Below are 27,063 nucleotides of genomic sequence, written 5' to 3' on the forward strand. Positions count from 1 at the left end.
GTAAACTGTCACTTAACAATTGGAAACCAAGCATCCACAGCATTTTAGAATTGATTTTAGCAGCTGCATCTAACTTGATTTTTTGAAGTTGTTCTCTGGGCATCTGGTGCTGCTAAATCTTAGACTGGTAACATTCTTACAAATTTAGATAAAACCAACATTCATGGAGTTTGCTCATGAGCTCTGGACTTTTGGAATCTGATTTAAAAGACTGATGTAAAAATGTCTTGAGAATTTGGGGATCATTCGTACTCCAAAAAGACAAGTACTCCATGTTTATGGCTCTTAAAATGCGGGAGTAATAATTCAGTCTCACTGAGTGAGTGAACTATACCACCCAAATCCCTACATTAGCTTAAATTTCAAAAGCTGCATTATAGAATAGATCTGTGAGAAAGAAGGTTCTGGAGACTTGGATGAATTTTTCTATTGCCATGGAAGCTCCCATTTCTGTGGTTGCATATAATTTCATTTGGATATACCTGTCTTTCAAATTGAGGGCAAATCTGTACTGCCCCAGAATAGGTTTGTATGATGATAAAGTAGGAATCCTAGATGGGTGAATTTGTGATCCAGTTAGTGTTGTAAATTGAAAAGAAGATCTTAGAATGCATGATAAATAATCAAGATATTTTGCTGTTCCAGTGGATAACCATGTTAAAAATAGATGCCTTTAAAAGTATCTTGAGTGGAATACAAAAGCAAAATTCTCCAGATGCTGGGAATCTAAAATCAAAACAATGCTGACAATATCCAGCAGCTTGGGTGGCGTGCAGGACAAAGAAATAGAGTTAATGTTTCTGGTTGATGTTGGGATGAGGGTTTCAACAACAGATGAACTGAAGGAGTAGTGGAGTCAGTCTGTTATGGATGTGGAATTATGACAGAGATCTGTATTCATTAACTCTTATCTCAGGGTCAAATACAAGTAAATATTGTACAGTTACAACAACAGATGCTACTTTACCAGCCATCACATGAACATATTATATCAATCTAATCCGCATTAGAACCATTTATTTCTTCTCTGGTTTTCATTCTTTCTCTCTTCCCAACATGTACTAGGGTTATAGTTTAGTTGGCTTTGCAGCCCTCCAATACTTTAATATGAGACTTGATCTGGGCAGTAATAACTGGTAGAATTGATTGCCAAACACATACTTGCCATTGCTGAGGTGTGAGAAAGTAGAATACAGAAAAAGGGTTAACTCAAAAAATATGGATTAGCATGAATTGACAGGTGTAAGGAAGGATAGCATGACTCAAATAAAAACAAAATGAAGGCAAACAAATGGTAAAATGCTCTAGGAAAAAAGCTAAAATCATATAAGTGATTTAACTATGGGTGTAACATTGTATTCTGGTAAGGGCCTAATGAGTAAACAAGGTAGGAAATTCATTGTATTGAGGAATGTGATTTAGATTTATACAGAATTGAATATACTTGTATGACTAGATCTGTGTATGATTAGATCTGTATAACAGAACAACTTTGATCTTCTGATCACTGCCAGTGGCTGTTGTAAGTACAGAATAAAATAATGTGTGGATTTGCCGCAATGTAGGTTGTTCTTTAAAATTTTCTTTAACAGGTGAACTGATGTGACTTTCCAGTGAGCACTGTTAACTGAATGAAGGGAAAATCCAAGTTTCACTCTGAGCATCAAGAATCAAAGCAGTTGAATTAGAGTCATGGTTTAATCTCAAAATTTTGAAAAGGATATTAAGATCTGTCACCTCCTGTGAGAGCTTAATTGAATTTTTAAAAAATTGTGGTTGTTGTACTTTTGGTTATAACACTGACATACTGTATATTTATAGTATGCAATATATAAAGATTTAAAATTTGCATTAATGGCCCCAATGAATGTGAACATTTCTAATCTTCGCCATGTGATTTTACGAAGGGCGCAGGAACAGAGAGAACTTAGTGGTCCATGCACACAGATCTTCAAATATGACAGGACAAGTTGTTAATGCTTTTAGAAAAGCATACAGTATCCTTGACTTTCGAGATAGAGCCAATAATGTTAAAAGCAAGCTAATTTTTTATAATTTGCTGATTAGATTTAAACTGGAGGACTATGTCCAATTTGGCTGGGGGAATTTTTGTATATGAATAAAGGTGCTCGTATATTACAAAGTTCTTGATAGAGTAGATGAGGAGAAATTATTTCCACTAGCAGTCAGGTCAATTACCAGAGGTCAGATTTGATAAAATTGACTAAAGAACCCAGTGAGAAGACAGAAATTTTTTTTAATACAACACAATCTGGAATACACAGCCTGAAAAGATAATGGAAACAGATTCAAAAGTAACTTTTAAAGGATGTATATAAAGGGAGAGTAAATGCAGGGCTATGGGAGTGGAACTAATGAGTGGTACGCTGGGTTGAAATTCGTATGTGTAAGATTCTGTAATGCAAATTGTTGCTGATAATTCAGAAGTTGTATGCTTCATACAATTATTAGTATATATTGCTCCTGCAGTATTTAATTTTCAGGCACTTTTTAAGCCATTTCTTCAGCTCTGGTTATTTTGTAAAAAAAAAAGTTTTAAAATGAATAGTTTGATTTAACTGATTGCTTTTAGAGACAACTGCAATCTGGAATCCTCAGAAAACTGTTCCTGACTATCAGCCTAATTGTGCATGCTTGGTGTCTGTGCTGTCTTGTCCCTTGGGATGGTCAGATGTACTGTGTAATTCAGCAGATTTTTGGAGACGTTGACAGTTTGGCCACATGGAAGAGGAGGCCCCGCATCATGGTTTCAGTTTGCTGCTGTTAGTGCTCAGCTGTTTTGTCAGGTATAAAATGCACATGTGACCAGCTGTATTGCTTTTAAATTTATCACACAAAAAAAAGAATCTTTTTTTAATATTGGTAGAAATGTGCAGAGGAGCAGAACTCTTATTTTTCCTTTCTGCATTAGGGAGAACATCTACTTAAAATATTGTTAGAAATGCTCCCGATACAGTAGTGCTGAGGCAGTGAACATCTGAAAGTGCCCATGTCAAAATATGGCTTTTCAAAATTTGATTTTATAAAAATGTCCTACTATTGCTGAAATGGATAAATACTTTCCTCTGTTGATGGCTTTCCTGCATTCCTCTGAAAGGAAGAATCTGAATTCCTTCATTTCAGTGTCAGCTGGGCTAATAGTAAGTATTGTAACATGATCTAACAACAGAAAGCGCTGACAGGCTTTACTGCAAGCAATAGCTGTTGTCAATAAGTAGAATCATTCATTTTGAAACTGTGCATTAATGAAATCATTAAGTACTTGCTATATAATGACATTTATCTTTGTAAAAGGAACAGCTAAGACTAAGGCAATTCTATTGTTTTAACACATTCCTCATTACTATTCACTGACTGTAAATAGAATGATTGTGATGAGACTTGTTCAGTCACTGACTTTCTTTCTGTTTTAACAGGGTCATGGATTTTCCAGGCCACTTTGAACAAGTCTTCCAGCAGCTGAACTATCAGCGGCTTCATGGGCAGCTCTGTGACTGTGTGATTGTTGTCGGGAGCCGTCATTTTAAAGCTCATCGCTCTGTGCTTGCAGCATGCAGCACCCACTTCCGTGCTCTCTTTACTGTCCCAGAGAGTGATCAGTCATTGAACATGGTTCAGCTGGACAGTGAAGTAGTTACAGCCGAGGCATTTGCAGCCCTTGTTGAAATGATGTACACGTCCACGCTTATGCTGGGAGAGAGTAATGTTATGGATGTGCTGCTGGCGGCTTCCCACCTCCACTTGAATTCTGTTGTAAAGGCTTGCAAGCATTACTTAACAACCAGGACTGTACCCATGTCCCCTACAAGTGAAAGGCTTCAGGAGCAAAATGCTCGAATGCAGAGGTCCTTCCTACTTCAGCAGTTGGGTTTGAGCTTAGTAAGTTCTGCTCTCAGCTCCAGTCAGGCAATGGATGAGCAAGTCAATGTAAACTCATCACTCCGCCATCACTTGGAGGATCAGTCAACTGCATTTCCTGTCCAGCGACTACAGAAAAGGAAAGCCATTCCTGACGAAAGATCGAAGAAAAGAATGAGACCTTCCGTGGATGAATCTATCATCACCGAGGAAGCGTCAGATAACGGGGCAGCCGTGGTGCATACATGTGAGGAACTCTTTACCCCAGACTCCCTGAAGCTGGGAGATGGCTCTAAGACTGATACAACTGTTGAAAACAACGTGGATAGTGCTATCATATTTGAACAAGCCTTTAGCACACCAGAGGATAATCAGGTGCCCAGTCAGTCTGATAACAGTGGAGTGGGCCATTCACAAACATCCATGGCTTCTCAAGCCACTCACATTGAAACTGCGTTTAGTCAAGATTCTGCTAATGAGAAATCAGATTTTCACTCTGAGACCACAGAACTTCACGTGAATGGAAGTGAAGAGCAGGTCCGAATTGTTGTGAAAGCTGAACCATTGAGCTCACCCGATCCTCAGGATGAGACAAGTGATGTTGCTTCACAGGCAGAAGGTAGTGAGTCGGTGGAGGTGGAAGGTGGAATGCCTGGTGCAGAAAAGCTGGAGCTTAGTCCTGAGAGCAGTGACCGCAGCTTCTCCGATCCTCAGTCTAGTACTGACAGGGTCACGGACATACATATACTAGAATCTGCAAACACCGACTCGAAAGCTCCCTTTCACATTTCCACTTTTTTAAATAAGAACCGGACAAACAGCTACAGTGGGGTCCAGAACGCTGATGACAACATTCCAAACACCACAAGTGATGGCAGAATAGAAAGTGAAGCTACTTATTTAATGAGCCCGGTGACCGGGGTTTCTGCTGGTACCAACCCTGCAATTGTGGCAGCTCGAATGGAGAATCCATTTAATGATAGTCCTGAAACTCATTTCATGCGACCTATGCATGACTTGCTGGGCCTGTCCTGTGGCCAGTCCACTGGGTACAAAACTGCAGCAGAGCCATTCAGATTAGATTTTCCTAGGCCTAGTTCTGGATTGCACTCACTATCCAGACAGTCTATCATTTCATCCCGAGGAGGAGCCAGTACTTTCCCAGGTTATCGTCGTATTGCCCCAAAAATGCCCATCGTAACCTCAGTTGGAGATGGAAGCTCTGGTTCCCAGGACAGTGCTTCTAATTCCCAGATCCGTATGTTGAACAGTACTTCTTCTGCTTTTGAAAATAATCATTCTTTGCAGACAGGCCCTCCTCAGTTGACACGGGCATCTGCAGATGTACTTTCAAAGTGTAAGAAAGCCATGTCGGAACATAATGTTTTGGTGGTGGAAGGTGCTCGTAAGTATGCCTGTAAAATTTGCTGCAAGACCTTTTTAACATTAACGGATTGCAAGAAACACATCCGTGTTCACACAGGAGAAAAGCCCTATGCGTGTTTAAAATGTGGGAAAAGATTCAGTCAGTCGAGCCACTTGTACAAGCATTCCAAGACAACCTGCTTGAGATGGCATGGCAACAGCTTGCCAAGTACTCTGCTTTGAGATTAGACTTTCAGCACAATTCTAAAGGATTTTTTTGATTGCTTGTAAAGTGGAAGTTGAAAGTAAGACTTATGATTGATTTTAATTAGCAAAATGTCGGTAAGGTGCTGAGTCCAGACAAATTACATTTTGTAGAATTTAGTAACTGTATATATGTACTGCACTTTTATATGCTCTTAAACTGTTTGTTTCAGTAGTTGCACACTAATGCAAATCTGCTCAGTGATTAGTACAGAGTTGTGTCTGTTTGTGTACCTTTAAAAAGTTTAGCTTGTGTTTTATCTCTTAAGATATTTAAATTAAAGAAGGAAACCAATAAGCAGTGGGAATGTGGGGGGTTGGGGCATGGAGGATGGGAACGGAAGTGAACTTCATCAACTATTGAATAAACCTTTAATAACCACACCACTATCGTGCTGGAGGATGCCAGGAAAGATGTGTTCAGTGTTCAGCACATTCTGATTGCTCACTTCTGTAAACTATATTCTGGTACTACTTAGCACCATTATCAGCACTAGTAGAAATGTTAGAAGTCACTTCCAAAAGGAGAAAAGTATTGCAAAATTAGGGCAATAAATAAAGATAACCACCTTTGGAAATGGATCAGAAATGAAAAGAACCAATTTCTGCTTGGGGCTCTGTTTAGGAGCAGAAAATTGTACAGAATTTGTCACTATCTCTTTAATGGTGTTGGAGAGATACTTGTACAGCAGGTTTTGGAACTTGGGGTGCGTGGGCAGCTCCATTTTGCATTATCTCATGCTGTAAATGTCTTGTAATTGCAAGGTACATCATTTGCAGCAGTCTGTCTGACCAGACAGAAGTGCAAGTAACACAAACGTATCTGGTTGATTTTCTAGATTGGATTACTGGTTTGTGTTGATGAACTGATGACACATACAATAACTTCTCTTCCTAGGAGCAAGAGACAATGGTTTCCTGATTTTCCAGGTTTTGCTACTGATTCTGAATTTCCTGATCCCACTGTTTTAAAGCTCCCCTTTCCCTCATTGGCTTATGAAACTGTCCCACTCAATATGCCAGATTGTCATCAGTTATGGATGAAATGCTGTTTTGTGGATCAGTCTGTCATTGACTTGAACCTGTGATACTGGAGTGCAGTCAGGTAAAATATTTCCCATTTCTATCTATTTTTTACAAGCACAAAAATATGAAAAGACAATTTCCAGTAAATCTAACCAATTCAGCTCAACTTTGTTTGAAAGGACAATAATAAAATGGGAGAAAATCAGCCTGTCAAAAGCAAAAATATCACAAGCTTCGGGTATAAGTCACACTTTTAAGGCAATTTGCTTTTAAGGTAGTGATGGTGCAACAGTGTACTTAGTTTGGAATATTTATTCATGGATTTTCAATGCAACATCCCTTTCCAGAATATTACATCAAGTTTATGGATGCCAATGTGGTCTTTGTAGATTTCTATTAAAGACTGGCATTCATTGAGTGCACAACACTTTCTGAACATATACTGCCCTTCGTTTAAAAGACGATTTAAATGTTCATAATGACAAAAGGAGAAACTTTGAATTGATTCAGAGAGCCCTTTAAGTTTTTTTTTACAAGTGATGAAATATTAGCATTCTTACTACTCAGTATTTGGAGAATCTCAACTACAATGTGAGGACCAGGTTTATTAGCAGCAAATCCAAAGTTTCACCTGGACGGATCTTCTGCCAAAAGTTATTAGAATCTGGAGCAATGTGAAAGGTGTATTTATTATACTAGAGTTTGTGAAGAGCCTTATGCTACTAGTTACCCTGACTCGGGATTGATATGCCAAAAAATTGCTATGGAGTGAGAATAAAGGTGAAAACACTGTCAAAGTATACTATGTAGTATAAAGTAATTTTGTACAGTATAAACATGGACTCTGTAAAAGGTCAATATACTGCATAATGAATAATAAAATTCATGTTCACCAAAATTCTCCAACTTGAGAATATTATTTAAAGATTTGTTATTTTATATGAAGTACTTTTTACTGTGGTAGTGTATATTTAAAATAAAATACTACAATCCACAGGATCTCTCTCTCAACCACTACCGCATTCAAAGGAAAGAGAAATCATTCAAGCAAAGATTGATATTATTCAATGAAATAAAAAATAAAGTGTGAAGTTACTCTTATTGCTGAAAAAATGTTGAAGCTTTGACATATCTCTTTTTCAGCAATACTCAAGTTCTATACCACTACATAACTATAAGTTGCTGCTATGTACATTAGTGTAAATATTGATTATTAATCTGGGATATAAATAGTGTGTTGTAGAAACTGCTGGTTTTTGGCTCATTGTGTGTAATTGACTCCAATTTTTAAAAAATGTGAACTATTGCTCTAACATCGATTTAAAGTGAAATATAATGGGGGTAAAGTTGAAGAAGCGAGAAGGGCAAATAATTTTAGTCTTTCATTTCCCCTCACATCCCTTAAGCATTTTACAATCAAATAACTACTGCTAAGGTACAGTTACTTGTATAGGGCAGACTCAGCAATCAATTTGTATATAACAGAGACCTGTAGACAGCGAGGTGAATGACAGGTCAATCTGATGCGTGTTGGTTGAAGAATAATTGTTGAGCAGAACCCAGTGGGACCATTATACATCTACCTCACATAGTCAGCAGGCTGCTCACAATGCTCTAACCAAGCTTGGAAAAAATTTCATTAGAGAAACAGGAGTAGGCCATTCAGCCCCTCAAGGCTATTCTGCCATTCAATTAGATCATGGCTGATTATTAACTCAGTTATGATTACTACTGCGCATTATCCTTTGATATTCCCAGCATACAAAGATCTATTGATATTAAATTTCAACTTTGTAGCCACAGCTTTTAGGGAAAAAGATCTAGGTTTCCATCATTATTTGCCAGTGGAGCCCCTCTGTGTCATGATATTATCCAGACTCAATTAATTCCACTGCTTTCCCAAAATGCTTCATAATCTTCCCAGTGCCATAGACTTCAGCTCTTTCAAAATTCTCCTGCCCAGACACTGGCCTGCTTACCCATCATCATCTCTGCTAATCCACAATGGCTGTCAGTCCTACAATACCTTGTTTAAATTTTTTCATTTTGTTTAAATACTTCCGTGTCTCTGCAACCTGCTATGAACTGTGCCTCATCTTTGTCCCACCAGTTATCTAGCCCTTTGCTCTGGAATGCCCTCCATGTTGTTTATGAAAGATCTTCCTAATAGTAAATCACCTTGACTATGCATTTGGTCAGATATTTGTCCCATCTTCTCCAGCTAGGTTCAGATTCAAAGCATGTGATACACATCTTTTTGAGGAAGTCTTATTTTATTGTCACCTAGTTATTGACAGTAATACATATGATTTCTGTAATAAGAAATTGAACTTTCCTTAAGCATTAGCAGAGCACAAGACAATCTAGCAGGAAACCAAAAGAAAAATGCTGGAAAATCTCAGCAGGTCTGGCAGTATCTGCAAGGAGAGAAAAGAGCTGACATTTCGAGTCCAAACGACCCTTTATCAAAGCCTGGACTTGAAATATCAGCTTTTCCTTCTAACAGGTGCTGCCAGACCTGCTAAGATTTTCCATCATTTTCACTTTTGATTTCAGATCCCAGCATTTGCAGTAATTTGCTTTTGAGTTAGCAGGAAAGGTGTTTCTCTATTATGAAAAAGTTGCGGCTTCCTGATTCAAACTTCTGTGGTGACATTTATATGCTGTTAAGATTCCTATCGTTTCAAGAGGCTAGTAAAGGCCAACAAATGGCTCCAAACGTGAGGTAAACAAAAATATGACGTCACGTTAAAATGATGGACAAAGGGAATGGTAACCATTCCCACCCCAACATCTTGGATGTCTGCTTTCCAATCACCGTTCGGAGCAATTCAAACAAATGATCGACAATATGGTAAACTCCCAGCCAATAAGAAAGTATAATTGAGTGCTTCAGAGCAACGGGCAGTCCTCATCAGGCAGCTCTTCAGATTGAAGTTATAGGAAGACTGCCTAACACTTCAGCTGCTGAGTATATTGCCATCACCACAAGCTGCAGAGATCAACACACCACAAGCTGCAGAGATCAACACACCGCATTCTGTCCATTTGTTCCAAGATTAGTAAACTGCACTCAAAAATTAAGGGGCTTTTGTGTTTCCTATCTGTTTAGCTTATGCACCATATCTTAATCTGTTGTTTCTTAATAAACAACCTAAAAATCACAAGTTCTTAACTACCAATTTTTGGTAATGTAATCTCAGATTCCCAAACCTTAAAACTTAAAACTTAAACTGTCCATTGACTAGGGATAGCTGGAAGCTAGAGGAATGCTCTATTGTTGGAAGTGTTATCTTTTAATCTTCAATACAACTAAAAGCAGATAAATTGGTCACTTGGTCAATTGTCTACCATATTTGTATTTAGATAATTAATGCTGAATTATAGATGAAGTTGCACAGCTAGCAAGGTGTGTAGGTTGAACAGCACCATGGTATCTTTTAGATCCATCTTGGTGATGGAGAGATTCTTGGTTTGACATTGGGAAGACTTATGAACAGTTAGCCTGTTTTTAGGGTCTGAACTCACAACCTTCTGACTCAAGCACATGCTATCAACTCAGCCAAGCTGACATCTATTCACTGTCGGGCAATAGTAGGTAAACTACAGCAGATCCTCTGTCCTGAGACAACTGAGCATTACTCCGTGTCTTCTCTATTTTGGCAAGATGTCGGGAGGGCCAGACTATTGCTGTAGCAAGATGCAGAGTGGAATTGTTATCTTTTACTAAACAGATTCAAACATCCCAAATCTCATTTAATGGTTAACAGCAACACAATAGGCGTCAGGGTAACAAAGTAAGACAAAGCGAATGTTACACAGACATTTGTTGGCTAACCCAATTTGTAAATAAATATACAACTGACATCCAGTAAATACTAGTATTGTGATTTTAGGATATCTTGCCACTAATTTATGTAACTTGTCATGGAAGTTTTGACATTTCCTTGTAATATGAGGGAATACCAAAGCCTATGACTTTGCATGTTCTTTTCCCTGTTGAAATCATTTGATTTGAAAGCTACACCTGAAATAAAACTAAAAAATGCTGGAAATACACAGGTCTGTTGAGAACTAAGAGCATGTGGAGAACGTACATAGAACATTGCTGTCTATGCCAGAGGTTATATTGAGGTTTTAGAGTGTACTTGTTTCAATAAGCTTGTGTATGTGCAAAAGAAATCAAGACAGCTTAATATACAAGTGACAACAGACTGTTTCATCTTTTTTAATGTTAACAAACTCTCATGCTTACAGTACACGTTTGCTCAGTAAGGCAAGTTAATGGGAGTGTTCATACAATCTTTTGAAAAATCATTTTCCTGACAATAGACAGTTCACTCTCAAGGTACTCTCTGATGCACCAATTAACCTTCTTGTATTCTTGTGAATGAAGAAGTTCCAATTCTTAAGACAAACTGTTAAACTTCCATTTGCTTTGAATTTATTTTGTGAACAAGACTGTAAAATTCAAGACTGGGGAGCAAACAAAACTGGGAGTGACCATTCACAGTTCAACCCAACCAAACTTTATACTCGGGTTAAGTTTATGAAATATATTCACAGAGCTGCAATCTAGATGCTTACATTTGAAGTAGATGACTCAAGAGGTATTACACTTGCATTTCATTGCTCCAATTTATAGTGGTTTGGAAGAGGAATAGCATCAACCAATTAGCAAACATAAGCAGATGCATCATACCACTTCAACCTTGCAACCTAGATTGTGCATGACTAAATTAATAAATTAGTTATGTTCTATATATTATATGAAATGTATAACATTAATGTGATGAGTAGTAAAAGGAATGATTCTATATCTGAGTTAAAATGTTTACAGAACTTCCATTCCACACTTATACCTTTCGATAATCTTAAAGCACTTAAACTGTACAGAATCCCTACAGTTCAAAAGGTGGCCATTCTGCCCATCGAGTCTGCACTGACAGGGCATCTTACCCAGATCCACCCACCCTGTCCCCTGCCCTATCCCCATAATGCCACACATTTGCCAAAACTAATCCATCTAACCTACACACCTTTGGATTGTGGGAAGAAACCAGAGCACCCGGAGGAAACCCACACAGAGATGGGGAGAATGTGCAAACTCGACAGTCACTGAAGGCTGGAATTGAACCTGGGTCCCCAGTGTCAACCACTGGGCCACCGTGCTGCTCTCACTTCCAAGTATATCCCCCTCTTAATAAAAGTTTGAATAATAACAAATGAACACATTTAACTTCTTGATGATTCACAAAGAGAAATCATGTATATGTGCGCATGATAAGAAAATTTGTTTTCAGTTACAGTTTGAGTTCACTTGGCATCGGCTCTCCTTTGAGTCCAGCTAGGACGTTGTTAGCTGTCAATACAGACATAGTGTTTCTGGTCGCATAAGTGGCACTTCCAATGTGAGGTAGTATAACTGAAATGAAAACAAATAACTAGATTTCACATCCCACACCAATACACTTATGTGCTCCTGATCTTAATGTCAGGACACTTAGAACAAAGAACAAAAAACAGTCCGGGAAACAGGCCCTTCGGCCCAACGAGCCCGCGCCGCCATTTTAACATTACCAGTCCCCCCTGCATCCATGAGAATGTTTACAGCTGCATGCAGTCTCTAACAAACATGGACATGAGTGTCACATTCAGCATAAAACTGGAAGTGATAGTCTCAAAGTCTTTAAAGTGCCTTTCATGCAGGACGTTGAAAACGCTTTTTGGTCAATTAAGTAATTTTTGACCTGTGGAATCTGCTGTAATTAGCCAGCTTGCTGATTGCATTGTCATATGTATAGCAATGAGATAAGTGACCAGATAATTGTTTTTTTGATGTTGATTGAGGGATAAATATTGGCCCGGACACACGGGCCAATCTTTAGTGTGGTTGGATATTTTTCATCCGACTAAAAGAGAGCACCAGCAAGTACTGCACACAACAGTCCGTCCAGATTATGTGCTCAAATATCAATCATCACAAGACCTCCAGAGAAGATCAAGAGAGAATTTTTTCTTTTATTGAAGGGTAGGTCTTTATAAATGGGCTCTCACAATCATCATAGAATCCCTACAGTGCAGAAGGAGGCCATTCAGCCCATCAAGTCTGCACCTACCACAATCCCACCCAAGCCCTATACCTGTAACTGCATATATTTACCCTGCTAATCCCCCCTGATGATGGGAAAGGAACTTTTATTACACCAAACTATCACACCCACTTCCAGAGCCACTGAACCTGCTCTACATTACTTGTGCACTGTAGGGATTCTATGATGATCGTGAGAGCCAATTTATAAAGACCTACCCTTCCATAAAAGAAAAATTCTCTCTTCTTAGTCCTCTCTGGAGGTCTTGTGATGATTGATAATTGAGCACATAATTGGGACTGACTCGTGTGCAGTACTTGCTGGTGCTGTCTTTTAGTCAGATGAAAAAAATCCAACCACACTACTCAAAGAGGAGAATCGGAGTTCTCCATGTGTCCAGGCCAATATTTATCCCTCAATCAACATCAAATGCTTCCCATTTGTTTTGGCTCACTCCCTTTTTTAAGGCCCAATTTTAAGTTGTCCAAATTGGCATCAATAAGATGTTTTGTCTCAAAATGGTGTTCGAAGTAGACTTGGTGAAACAGAAAAATCCAGCTATGCCTAAAAAGGGTTTGCAAAGATTGCCATCAGGTGAGGGACACAAGGTTGTTTCAGAATCACAGGAGGAAAACTAATGTGGGATTTGGAATGGCAGGAACAGTGGCCAATAAGCACCTCCTACCCAAAATATTTCAAATAAAAGGGAACAACTGGAAATTCTCCAGTCAACCTGTAGAAAAGCTTGGTAAATGTCATTCTAGGTGTGGAACTCTGCATCAGAATATGATAGATACAAACAAGGAAGGTTAAGAACTTGTTTCTTCATTCTGTAAATACTGATTTTCCCGCCGTGAGTTTTCTGCTCTTATTCGAGAACATAATCAATTTCATTCATGTTCTAGACAACTATTGCTTTTTTAAACACCTGGCTTTATCCTTTCTTCCTCACATATTTGCTCTCCAAAGGGACTTGGCAGTCAACCAATCTCCACTGTGAACAATAGGTGATTTTAATACTTAATCATGTATCACAATAAACAAAGTTTTTTGCATGTTGTATGAATAGTGGATAACTGATTCACAATAGCTTTACAATGCAATACTGAAAAACTATCATTATGAAGAAATTTTTCTCAAATTAGTCCTACAAAGTTTTTAATTATGACAGCTTCCAGTCACCTGTTAATTAAAACTTACCACAGTTTTTCAGTGACAGCAGAGGGTGATCAGTGGGTAATGGCTCAGGAACCGTGACATCTAACCCTGCTGCAGCAATCTGACAAGTACTGAGAGCTTGATAAAGATCATCCTGGTTCACCACAGCTCCTCTGCAGGACACAAAGAAATCATCAGAAACACTAGATGTGTTTCAAGGCCATGTGGGAATATTGTTACTTTTGTGCAGGTTCAGTAACAGCTAGACAATGTCTAAAATAGATACCTAAGGAATTGCTAGACAAAAAATAGCTAATGCTGATTTATTAGACCTAGTCACACAATGCAACAATAATGGAGTTACTGATCAATAGCTATCAATCCCTATTGATTAGTCCGGAATGAAGGAAAACCTAATGAAGAGCTTCGGGAATGATCAGTTCAAAGTCACCAGTTCCTTTCAATCATTTTTCACTTATCATGTCCCAGGTTACTAAGAATGCATCCCAAAATGTTGTTTTCTAAAAGAAATTTGCAGTTAAGACAGTGGTGGGCAACCTGTGGCCTGGGGGCCACATGCAGCCCATCTGGGTTCTGAGTACCTCTCAGGAGATATTTTCATAGAATCCCTACAGTGCAGAAGGGGGCCATTCAGCCCATCAAGTCTGCATCAACAACAATCCCACCCAGGCCCTATCCCTGTATTTACCCTGCTAGTCCCCCGGACACTAAAGGACAATTTAGCATGGCCAATCCATCTAACGTGCACATCTTTGGACTGTGGGTGGAAACCAGAACACCCAGGAGAAATCCACACATTCACAGGGAGAACGTGTAAACCCCACAAAGACAGACATCCAAGGCCAGAATCGAACCCGGATGCGAGATATCATTGCTAACCATTGTGTTGACTGTTGCATATGTGCAGGTTGCCACATTCTGCTGATTCCCATCTGTGTAGTTTTTGTTTGCTACCAGTGTGACTGAAGTGATCCACATGTTAAGCAAGGGCAAGTGAAGGGAGGTAATATGGTGATTGCACACAACATTGACTGTGAGAGCCATGTATCCAAAGTGTAAATATTTCTTTTGCCATTGCCATTTGAAGTTGACAACTTCTATTAATTTATAAATAATTAAGAATTTTCTATAACTCGTTATGAAATATTTGGCATGTATTAAATGTGACTGATCTCAGTCATGGGGTCACAGTTAATGAGCAAGCCTAATTTCAATCTTGCGGCCTTCTAAGATGAGGAGGACACTCACTAGCTTAAGTTGCCTGTCAGATTTAAGTGAATCAATACTAAATGCTCCATTCAATTCTCCCCAAATAATATCTTCCATGGTAGGCCACCTTCTCGTGGAAATACTTTTCCACAGACTAGTTCTAAATAGGTCTCATGAAAGTTAAATGTACACTTGTCTAATTCTCCTTCATTTAGCTTCTGAAAAGAGAAGGGGTTAATCAGGAACGAATTATGATATCACCTACCTGCTCGTATTGATAAATATCGCTGTCTTCTTCATTTTGGAAAAAAAGTCACGATTACACATCCCCTTTGTTTGGGGACTGAAGGAACACGATATGATGACGAAGTCAGATTGTTCAGCTAGTGTATTCAGACACACTGCATGTGATAAGAATGTAACAGGTTGAGACTCATTAGGACCAAGATGTAAAATGCTCACATCTGAAAACAAAGGCAAGAGCAGCTGTGCTGACTGTGGATAGACTTTCAACTCCAAGTTTTGAGTAGAAAAGGGAGAGACAGGAGGGTCTCAGTGAGAAAAACTGTGGCTAGTGTGGTCAGCAGAGAGGAGCAGCACCTTTTCTGTAAATTACTAAGCATTCAAGCAGGATGCAAGAAGGAATATGGTCTCTGGTCAAAGTGCATTCTGTGGCATACTAAGAAATCTGAAAGATTAGTCCTGACAAGATTGGGAGGAGAAATCACTGGAGTAGAGTTTACTGCTCTGGTTGGTTTGGAGACTCTCCAAAAACTGAGGGATGAGTCACTCAACATTACAACTTGGCAAAATGGAGAGAAGTTGGAAACTGGTTCTGACTGCTTGACTGATGCTTATGAAAACTCTTATTTTGTGGACAGCAGGGCGTAAAGTATATACGGCCTGGGATTGGTCATCTTCAAAGTTGAAAGGAGATACACTTTTTGCAGTTCAGTGCACAAGTTGCCCATTACGCAGTATTTACTCAATATTGCTTTTAGTTTGTTTGTTGCAATAAAAGTCTTAAAACTTGGAATTTGATTGTGTGATCCTTTCCCTTGGTACCTGAGAATTAAAATCTCTTGTTTAAAGTTATCTACAGGGATTGTAACACAGGTTCCTGTGGGTGAAGGACATCGGACTGTGTGCATGTAAAGTCTATCCAGTATATGGCATTGGTGAGGCTGCAGCTGGAGTACTGTGTGCAGTTTTGGTCGCCGTACTTACGCAAGGATATTTTGGCCTTGGAGGGAGTGCAGAGGAGGTTTACTAGGCTGATACCGGAGTTGAGGGGGTTGAACTATGAGGAGAGGCTGAATAAACTAGGCTTGTACTTGTTAGAGTTTAGAGGAATGAGGGGAGATCTCATTGAGACATATAAGATGATGAATGGGATGGATAGGATAGAGGTGGAGAGACTCTTCCCGCTCAGAAAGGACAGTAGGACTAGGGGGCACAGTCTCAAGATAAAGGGGGGGCGGTTTAGAACGGAGTTGAGGAGGAACTTCTTCACTCAAAGGGTGGTGAATCTCTGGAATTCTCTGCCCGTTGAAGTGGTGGAGGCTGCCTCGCTAAATATTTTTAAGACGCGGGTTGATGAGTTTTTGATAAGCGAGGGGATTAAGGGTTATGGGGAGAGGGTGGGAATGTGGAACTGAGCCACGACAGATCAGCCATGATCTTATTGAATGGCAGGGCAGGCTCGAAGTGCTAGATGGCCTACTCCTGCTCCTATTTCTTATGTTCTTATGACTTATGGGTAATCATGGTCACCTGGAACTTGCTTTTGGAGTTTGAGATGAGGTGGTGACAAGAATTTCAAATTGTCCAGAAGATGTTTGTTTTTGTTTTTGCTTTTGCAAGCACTGACATTAACAAAATGAGTAAATACTCCTGGTAATTTGTGGATCTGAACCAGGTGTAGACTGAACAAGACATTGTGAGATTCAGGGGCAACTACTGAAATGACAGCACGAACCCATAGAGAAGTATGAAGATCTCAAACAAAAAACTAAAGGGAGATCCATGACAGGCACAAGTATGGAACAGAAGAAATTTAATCATAGAAACGCTACAATGCAGAAGGAGGCCATTCGCTCCATCAAGTCTACACCAATCTTACCTACGCCTTATCCCCATAACCGCACATATTTATCCCACTAATTCCTCTAACCTATGCATCCTGGAACACTAAGGGGCAATTTAGCATGGCCAATCAACCCAACCCGCATATCCGTGGGAGGAAACCACGCAGATATGGGGAGAACATGCAAATTCCACAAAGGCATTGACCCAAGCCGAGAATCGAACCCAGATCCCTGGAGCTGTGAGGCACCAGTGCTAATCACTGTGCCACCCTAATGTCACAACTTTTCTCCAAATGGAACACAAAACTATAGCTATGGATGATAGGCATCTAAAAGGACAAGACCCTAAAAAGAATTTAAGATTCCCTTCTTACCATATTCACCCTGAACCTGGGCAGCAGCATCAGGCCTGGGCTGACGTCCAGTATAAAATAATTTCTTCACTCCAAATGGTTTCAGACGGTTTGCAATTGCAAGGCCTAAAAAAAAAGCAATATGCTTAAAAAATTATAAAGTAATTCTTGCATTCATATAGTGACTTTCACATCCTTAGCATGTCACAATCAAGAAATTGTTTCTGAAGTGTGATCACTAAAATGTAAGGAAAAGAGCAGTTAATTTGTGCACAGAACAATCTCACAAAGAGCAAATGAGATAACTGGCACATTAATTTATTACTGGTGATGTTGACTGAGGGGTAAACGTTGGCCAGGACATCAGCAATGCTCCCTGCTCTTCTTCAAAAAGTACCCTAGGATCTGTTTTGTCCACCTGAGGGGGCAAGTAGGGGTTTTTATGCTGTATCCAAAATTTAGAATTTCTGTAGTGTTTCAATTCGAGTCCTGGAGCAGGATTTGAGCCCATGATCATCTTGAGTAAATCAGGTGAAATGCAGATTAATGATTATGTGGAAGTGTTCTTGATGATCACATTGCTGACTCCCTTTAACAGTGTTTGAACTCAGCCATATCCACAGTAGGCAAGAAGCAAATCTCAACTGGAAACCAGCAACTTCAGTCTACATCCAATCACTCTCAGTACACAGACACACATATATCCTGTTTTACTTCATATTGAAAAATGGTCCATGGTGAAGCACCTGTTTTGTCAAAACATATGCAGCCCACCTAAAAACAAAATTTAATTAATATGGGGTTCCTTCCTTATAGAATTTTCTCCTTATCACAGTGAAAGGTTACAGTGCAGTATTTCCTTCTTTGCTTCTTCACCCCCAAGTCAGGTAGAGAGAGAGTTCATTGTGTTCATCACAGTCCCACGTGCTGCCTGAAAGAAACATTCGACAGGCAGAAAGCAAATGAAAAGATTTCTAAAATAACAGCTTGACTGGGAGCATGAATTGTTCCCACCATCTAAATGGGATTAGCTGTTAACTATCACAAAATGAACAATTCCACCATCTGCACAAATTAAGGCACATCACTTCTATAACTATTTGTTATTTCTGCCTGAAATACAGTTTGCACATAGTTAAAGCTATTACATCATTTAAGTATCTTCTGGATACAAAAACATATTTTAATAACAAATTATACTGTAAACAGCATTTACTGAACAGCTGCAAGATGTGTTGAAAATTAGCATTTTTAAAATAAAATCTTTTGTATATTCCACACACAGATCATCAGCTGAATCAATGTGCTCTAAAAATTGTGTCTCTAATTTTCCTTATGGATATACCTATTCTTCCCAGTCCCACGATCCCCACGGTGCTTCCTGCCAGTCCATAGCCACACATCCACAGGGGTTTCCAGCTGGTCCAACCTCCACTGGAACAAACCAAACAAATGAGTCACCCTCCTGCATTGCTTAGTAAAGTCACTGGTAAATAACTGCAAGATCTTCAAATAGCTCTTTGCTTCTTGTGCACATCACCTACTTTCTCACTTCTGCAGTTGCCTCTATCAATCTACGCGATGTTGCCAGGAGCAACGCCACGGTGAGTTCAGCAGTGGCATCGGTCAGAACATCAGGGGTGTAGCCCACTCGAATTCCCCTTCAAACACAGGAAAACATTTTTAAAAGTGGCACTAAATTAGTGACGAGTTGTCTGCGCCTGGCAGTAAGATGGTGACAAGAGGCAAGTTAAGGCAAGTAGGAAAAAAGCAGAAAAGCAACATGTTCCCTCAGAGTAGTTTGTCGAATACTCCATGATATGATGTTGTTGAAGAAGAAGCTAGAAATATTTAAAGATAATTAGATAACTTTAAGGAAAGGAATTTTAAAGAACATGGGGTGCAAGACGGAGAATAGGATTAGACCATGTAGAATATTCAAGAATCGGGGCAGTGAGTGGGATTAGAATAGGTGGGATATTGAAGGATATGGGAATGAGCTAGGATTTGTGGCTAGGTGGGATCAAGTACTAAAAGAAAGGTGCAGGTGAGTGGGTTGGACTAGTGGGATATTGAAGGATATGGGGAATGAGCAGACAGAGATGAGATGAGATGAGAAAGTAGCAGATATGAAAGTGATTGAAAAGAACCTGTCAGTTAGAGATGAAACCTCAAGATGTAAGCCAGATCATAGAATCATAGAACCCTAAAGTGCAGAAAGAGGCCCTTTGGCCCATTGAGTCTGCACCGATCATAATCTCATCCAGGCCCTACCCCATATCCCTACATATTTTACCCACTAATCCCTCTAATCTATGCATCTCAGGACACGAAGGGGCAATTTTGGCATGGCCAATCAACCTAATCTGCACATCTTTGGACTGTGGGAGGAAACCAGAGCACCCGGAGGAAACCCACACAGACACGAGGAGAATGTGCAAACTCCACACAGACAGTGACCCGTGTCGGGAATCAAACCCAGGTCCCTGGAATTGTGAAGCAGCAGTGCTAACCACTGTGCTACCATGCCACCTCAATAATCTTAGAATCTACAGTGCAGGAGGCCATTCGGCTCATTGTCCTGCACCGACAACAATCCCATCCCCGTAACTTCACATATTTACCTTCAATCCCCATCACAAAGGGACAATTTAGCATGGCCAATCAACCCAACCTGCACATCATTGGACTGTGGGAGGAAACAGGAGCATCCAAAGGAAGCCCACTCAGCATGGAGAGAATGTGCAAGCTCCACACAATCACCCGAGGCCAGAATTGAACCTGGGTCCCTGGAGCTTTAAGACAGCAATGCTGACCACTGCACCACCATGCCAGCCAAATGCGATGACAAAGTCAAGAAGGTGACCTTGGAATGGATGTGGAGGGAAAGAGGACAAAGTAGCCAACTAAAAAGGTAGAGAGAGATTCTCAGTGCAGAACAAGAGGGCAGACAATGGAGAGTAGCTATGATGTGGAGATGGAGGCGTTGGACTGGGGTGGGCACAGTAAGAGGTCTCACACCAGGTTAAAGTCCAACAGGTATATTTGAAATCACAAGTTTTCAGAGCACTGTTTCTTCATCTGATTCTCATCTGATGAAGGAGCAATGCTGCGAAAGCTCGTGATTCCAAATAAACCTGTTGGACTTTCACCTGGTGTTGAGAGACTTCTTACAATGGAGAGCAGAATCCAGTTTCAAACACCCAAGACTGCATGGAGAGGATTCTAAAAAACGTGATATTTAAAAAATTAGAACAAGTCTTGAAAAATGAGACACAAAATTGTATTTTAATTTATTTGATTCCGAATTACAAGGAAGTTTGTAATCAGCTCCTTTAAAGCCTGACTTTTAAGTAACATTGTACATTTATAAAAAGTAATTTGATTCTAAAAGGTCACTCACTAACTGCAATTGACAGAATCTACAGTGGAGTTCAACATTTATCTTGCCAACAGTTCAGAGTATTGTATTAAAGCGTCTCTAAGTACTTGGGTAAGCACTTATTGTCCTTCCCTAAATGCCCTTGAGTTGATGGTGATGAGCTGCCTTCCTGAACCGCAGCAGTCACCAAAAGGTGTAGGTACTCCCACAGTGCTATTAGGGAGGGACTTCCAGGATTTTGACTCAGTGACAGTGAAGGAACAGCTTTATAGTTCCAAACCAGGATAGTGAGTGAGCTGTGCCTACATCCCAAGAATTAAAAAAACACATTAAAATAGATCTACCGTTTCTTAATTTCTTCCAGAGAGAGATGGTCAAATCCAACGGATAGTGTGCTGATAACTTTCAAATTTGCCCCTGGAACAGAACAAGAACAAACAAATTTCTTCAAAATGAAGCATTACTTTAAACCAGCATGGAACATTGCTGAATTGGTCAGGTAAAGAACAGACTGAACCTAATGGCTGGGGATAAGGAAGTCCAAGAATGCCTGGGTTTCCTCTCTTAGTCCAAAAATGTGCAGGTTAGGTGGATTGGCCATGGTGGAGTTATGCGGATAAGAGCGGGTTAGGCCTGGGTGGGACGCGCTTTCAGAGAGTCGGTGCAGACTTGATGGGCCAGATGGCCTTCTTCTGCACTGCAGGGATTCTATAGAAGAGGAAATGTTGGTTCTTGCAGCAGTTTATCAGCAAATCCTGACAGTCAATGCCTGGAACAATTCTCTTCAATGTAACCCCTCCATTTTAAATCCGAGTTTTTATTTTTTGCTGCATCCCCACATTGAAGGTGTTGGTTCACAGCCTTTTCATCCACATGATAGGACTCTTAACGATCAACAAGACACACTATCAATCAACCAAGTCAGAAAAATACCAAACATTTTCCATTTAGGATCACTCTGCTCACAGCTAGTCAAAGGAGTTGTACCAGCATGATGGAAATCAGATCTTTCTTCATAGTGCAGCCATCATATCATTGTGGGCTCTCTCTCCCTACATCAAAGTCTCAATCTGTTTCCTTGGTGGTCTGGAAAGAAGAATGAAGCTGTTGCACACACTAACACTTAAACAGAAAGGAAGAGATGTACCGGAAGGATATTCTCTTTCATCATCCCCCACCATTACTGGCAAGTTGCAGATATTTGTGGTTGATGATGTAGCTGCTGGGTTTTCACAATAAAACAGTGCTGTTGCTAGCTAGCCCCTCTATATAACAGTCAGTTTTTTAAATTCATTTATGGAACATGGGTGTTGCTGGCTGGCCAGCATTTATTGCCCATTCCTGGTTGCCCTTGTTCAGAGGGCAGCTGAGAGTCAACCACATTGCTGTGGCTCTGGAGTCATATGTAGGCCAGGCCAGGTAAGGTAAGGATGGCAGATTTCCTTCCCTAAAGGTCATTAGTGAACCAGATGGGTTTTTTCAACAATCGACAATGGTTTCATGGTCATCAGTAGATTTTTAATTCTAGATATTTTTTATTGACTTCGAATTCCACCAATTGCTGTGGCGGGATTCAAAACTGGGTCCCCAAAACATTAGCTCAGTTCTGGATTAAGAATCTAACAATAATACTATTAGGTTATCGCCTGCCACAAGTTCTGTGACAAAACATTGACAGGATACCTGCTGCTCGTAAAACCTCATCATCGATCTTGTCGGTTAGCATACAGAACAGGCCATGCGCTCCTGCAATTCCCTTCAGCAACTCTTCCTTAGGAACTGGCTCATCAGAATCCCATTGCTGAATATCGCAACTGGAACATAACAGCAGAGCAAAATCAATCAGCCACAACTAACATACACTCACAGTTAAATACAAGTCCCACATTAAGCTCCAAAATGCTGTACTGGACAAAATGAAACCACTGAAAAATTACCTTGCAGAAAGAGGCCATTCAGCTCATTGTGTCTGCACCGGCCAAAACAGAGAAAGAAGAAACTTGCTGCTCATTTTAATCCCACTTTCCAGCATCTGGCCCCTAGCCTAGCATTATAGGTGCAGATTCAGGTATCTTTTAAAAGAATTGAGCATTTCAGCTCAATCACCAACTTGGGTAGTGAATTCCAGATGCCCACCACCTTCTGAGTGAAAAGGTTTTTCCTCAAGCCCGCTCATCCTTCTATCATCTTAAATGTGTCGTGCTACTCTCTTTCCTGTCTACCCTATCTAGTCTCATAATTTTGTACACTTCACTTAGTTCACCCCTTAGCCTCTTCTGTTCTAAGGAAAACAGCTTATCCAATCTTTCCTCATTGCTGCAATTTTCAAGCCCGGGCAATATTCTTGTACATCTCTTCTGCACTCTCTCCATGGCAACTGTGTCTTTTCTGAAATATAACCAGAGTTGTACACAAAATTCCAGCTGTGGCCTAACCAGCATTTTATACAGTTTTATCATTACATCCCTGCTTTTATATTCAATACCATGCCCAATCAAAGAAAGCATTCCATAAGCTTTTCTGACCACCTTTCCAATGGTCTTATTGCCTTCAGGGACTTCTGTACGTGCACTCCAAGGTCTCTCACTATCCCCACAAGTGCCCCACACTAGGCTGTGTCCTCAGCCCCTTGCTATACTCCTTATACACCGATGACTGTGGGGCCAAATTCTACTCTGACTAATTTTCAAATTTGCTGGTGACACCACCATAATGGGTTGGATCTCAAACAATGATGAGACGGAGTACAGGAAAGAGATAGAGAATCTGGTGAACTAGTGCAACGACAACAATCTCTCCATCAATGCCAACAAAATGAAGGAGATAGTCATCGATTTCAGGAAGCGTAGCGGAGGACATGTCCCTGCCTACATCAACGGGTACAAAGTGGAAATGGTCGAGAGATTCAAGTATCTAGGTGTCCAAATCACTAACAACTTGTCTTGGTCTCTCCATGCTGATGCTATTGTTAAGAAAGCCCAACAACGCCTCTACTTTCTCAGGAGGCTAAGAAAATGTGGCATGTCCGCTATGACTCTCACCAACTTTTACAGATGCACCTCGTTATATCACAGCTTGGTATGGCTCCTGGTCTGCCTAAGACTGCAAAAAACTACAAAGGATCATGAATGAAGCCCAGTCTATCATGCAAACTAGCCTCCCATCCATTGGCACTGTCTACTCCTCCTGCTGCCTTTGAAAAGCAGCCAGCATAATCAAGGACCCCGGACATACTCTCTTCCACCTTCTTCCATTGGGAAAAAGATACAAGAGGTCACATACTAACCAACTCATGAAAAGCTTCTTTCCTGCTGCCATCAGAGTTTTGAATGGATCTACCTTGCATAAGTTGATATTTCTCTACACCCTAGCTAAGACTGTAACACTATATTCTGCATTCTCTTCTTTCCTTCTCTATGAACGGGATGTTTTGTCTGTGTAGCGTAAGAAACAACATTTTTCACGGTACGCTAATACATATAACAGTAATAAAATCAAAAATCTTCCCGTTTATTGAGTACTCCCTTGCTTTGTTTGCCCTCCCCAAATGCACAACTTCACACTTTTCCTGATTGAATTTCATTTCCCTGTTCAAAATGAAAAGGATTTTGAAGAAACATCGTTCAAAAGAAGCTGGCTAAAACCACAAATTGAATGTCAACTCATGGTAAAAAAAAATTGACCTAACCATGTGATACTGTCCAACCGTTACTACTGTTCCTTTACACCCAGAGTGGAAGAGGAAGATAAGGAGTCAATAATATGCAGGCATCATATTAAGACAACGAAATGCTATCTGTGGTTATGACACTGTGAAGATCAACTCAGGACAGTTCCTTTTGCTTCTTAGGGTTACGGAGAATCAATGGTGTGAGCGCTCTGGAATAGCATCTACAGCCTCAAATGCACAGAGTGGATAGAACTCAAATTAGTGGAGCAATCATCAATGCTCCAATTGGGACAGAGTGTGTGTCCTGAACATACCTTGTCACATTCTCATTTTACTATTGGAACAGAAGTGATTAAAATTGTCAAAATTATGAGCATAAGTCAAATCAAAAATACTTCCACAGCACTGAAAACTAATGGCAGAAATTTAAGATCAGCAAAAGAACAAGGTTAGAATAATGTTTTAACCAGGAGTTGTCAGGGTGCGAAATACTCTACTGAAAACGGCACTTAAAGTGCTTTAAAAAGGGACTCTGACTATGTTTGAAAAAAAATTTACAACTACAAGGACCAAGGTGATGGCTTTTTCAGAGAGTCACCTTAGGCTTGATGGGGTTCTTCTCTACAACTACAGTCAACCAGATTACTTAAGTAGTTAGAACAATTAAACTTTGGGGCAAATTTGATTGGGAATTAAATTTGTACAGAATTTGCAGAATGTTTATTAATTCAGTGATTCAAGGATGAAATGTGTTTCATTTGTCAAATACTCACATTTAAGTTAACACACATTATGTATAATAAGCAAAGATCAGTGACATCAGAGAGAAAAAGCAATTCACAGGGAGGTTTCACCAGTGAACAACACACATGGTTTCTGCAGGACTACAAAAAGATTAAAGTATATCAAAGTGGTGATGTGGAGATGCCAGCGTTAGACTGGAGTGGGCACAATAATAAGCCTCACAACACCAGGTTAAAGTCCAACAGGTTTATTGGGACTCACAAGCTTTTGGAGTGCTGCTCTTTCATCGGGTGAGTAGACGTAGGTTTCACAAATTCATCTGAGGAAGGAACAGCGCTCCAAAAGTTCATGATTCCAAATAAACCTGTTGGACTTTAACCTGGTGTTGTGAGACTTCTTACTGTATCAGAAAGTGCAGTAAGGCAATGTGACCTTTTGCTAATTAACCCTCACTAGGGCGGAGAGTAATGTCGATGGGCCCTATGAAAAATAAACCAAAAACTTTTGGTGTAATAAGAACATAAGAAATAGGAGCAGGAGTAGGCCATCTAGCCCTTCGAGCCTGCCCCGCCATTCAATAAGATCATGGCTGATCTGAAGTGGATCAGTTCCACTTTCCCGCTTTCTCCCCATAACCCTTAATCCCCTCTCTCATCAAAAACCTATCTACCCGCGTCTTAAATATATTTAGTGAGGCAGCCTCCACCACTTCAACGGGCAGAGAATTCCAGATATTCACCACCCTTTGAGTGAAGAAGTTCCTCCTCAACTCTGTTCTAAACCGCCCCCCCCTTTATCCTGAGGCTGTGCCCTCTAGTCCTACTGTCCTTTCTGAGCAGGAAGAGTCTCTCCACCTCTATCCTATCCATCCCATTCATCATCTTATACGTCTCAATCATTGATACAGTTTTCACTGAAAGTGAAGGAAACTCTAATTCAGAATGTGGAAATGTGAAATAAAACTTGGGAGCTGGGAATATTAAGCAGCAGCCAGTCTCTGCTGACTTCCATCTACTGCCATTGCTCCTTTACCTCAGGACAAACCCTGAGGATTTCAGCGCTGCCACCCCCGCCCCGGCCCCCGCCCCCACCCCCACCCCGGCGCTTACTCACATCCCGGACTCGGACAGGACCTTCAGCCCCTCCTTCGGAATCCGCCGGGTCACGAACACCTTCATCAACTGCTGAGCGGCCTTCATCCCCGGAACCAGCGAGCCGGGCCTCAACCCGGATCCGGATCCGGCGGCAGCGGCGGCAGGAGCAGAGCCCGGCACAAGACTGACACCTGCCGGGAGAGAGCGGTGTTGCAGCGGAGAGTGAAAGGAGGGAAAGGGGAAATGCCAGAGGAGAGGGGAAAGTGGAGAGGAAGGGAGAAGGGGGTGCGGAGAGGAAGGTTCACAGTAAACGTAGAAACATCAAAATATACGAGTAAGAAAGGACTCACTCTTCAAGCCTCCTGCACCATTCAAATGGCTGATCTCAGTGGTTCCCAACCTTTTCAGTAATATGGCACACTTCAATGAGACAAACAGTTCCACAGCATTTTTTCAGCTGAATGGATTGCTCCAAAACGTCACATTTACTTGGAATTATTATAGTTACGGTCTTACCTGAGGACAAACTCCAGTTCTCAGCAGGATAAAGCTTACCTGAATTCCTGCAGTTTAACCACAATTGTTGTACTGCAGCTCTGGAACTGCAGATTGTCAACATGACCAAGTCAAGTAAAGTTGCACTGAGATGAGGCTATTGCAGGCAGACATAGGGAATTAAACAGGGACAATGCAAAATAGTAACTTTGGCTAGAATTCAT

At 40.5% G+C, this 27,063-nt stretch overlaps 2 protein-coding genes across 3 annotated transcripts in view; one reads left to right on the top strand and one right to left on the bottom strand.

Moving 5' to 3' along the window:
- Positions 1 to 7,432, top strand: part of zbtb5 (zinc finger and BTB domain containing 5) — a 39,018-nt gene extending 31,586 nt beyond the window's left edge. For both annotated transcript variants that reach the window (XM_080188630.1, XM_080188631.1), the window contains exon 2: positions 3,438 to 7,432. In XM_080188630.1, the coding sequence (XP_080044756.1) occupies positions 3,442 to 5,487 (2,046 nt within the window). In that variant the 5' untranslated portion in view covers positions 3,438 to 3,441 and the 3' untranslated portion in view covers positions 5,488 to 7,432. The remainder of the gene's footprint in view (positions 1 to 3,437) is intronic.
- Positions 7,433 to 10,748: 3,316 nt separating this feature from the next.
- On the bottom strand, positions 10,749 to 26,523 carry LOC145342965 (glyoxylate reductase/hydroxypyruvate reductase-like). The gene is made up of 9 exons (XM_080188632.1): positions 26,364 to 26,523; positions 22,520 to 22,650; positions 21,181 to 21,253; positions 18,999 to 19,115; positions 18,800 to 18,888; positions 17,476 to 17,580; positions 15,280 to 15,415; positions 13,827 to 13,957; positions 10,749 to 11,959 (listed from the first exon to the last, which is right to left on the bottom strand). Exons 1-9 carry the CDS (start codon positions 26,447 to 26,449, stop codon positions 11,838 to 11,840), a joined length of 990 nt encoding a protein of 329 aa, XP_080044758.1. The 5' UTR covers positions 26,450 to 26,523; the 3' UTR covers positions 10,749 to 11,837.
- Between the last annotated feature and the right edge of the window lie 540 nt (positions 26,524 to 27,063).

The sequence above is a fragment of the Carcharhinus amblyrhynchos genome, chromosome 5, assembly GCF_965287045.1.
Source record: "Carcharhinus amblyrhynchos chromosome 5, sCarAmb.v2.hapA, whole genome shotgun sequence".
Classification (NCBI taxonomy): domain Eukaryota; kingdom Metazoa; phylum Chordata; class Chondrichthyes; order Carcharhiniformes; family Carcharhinidae; genus Carcharhinus; species Carcharhinus amblyrhynchos.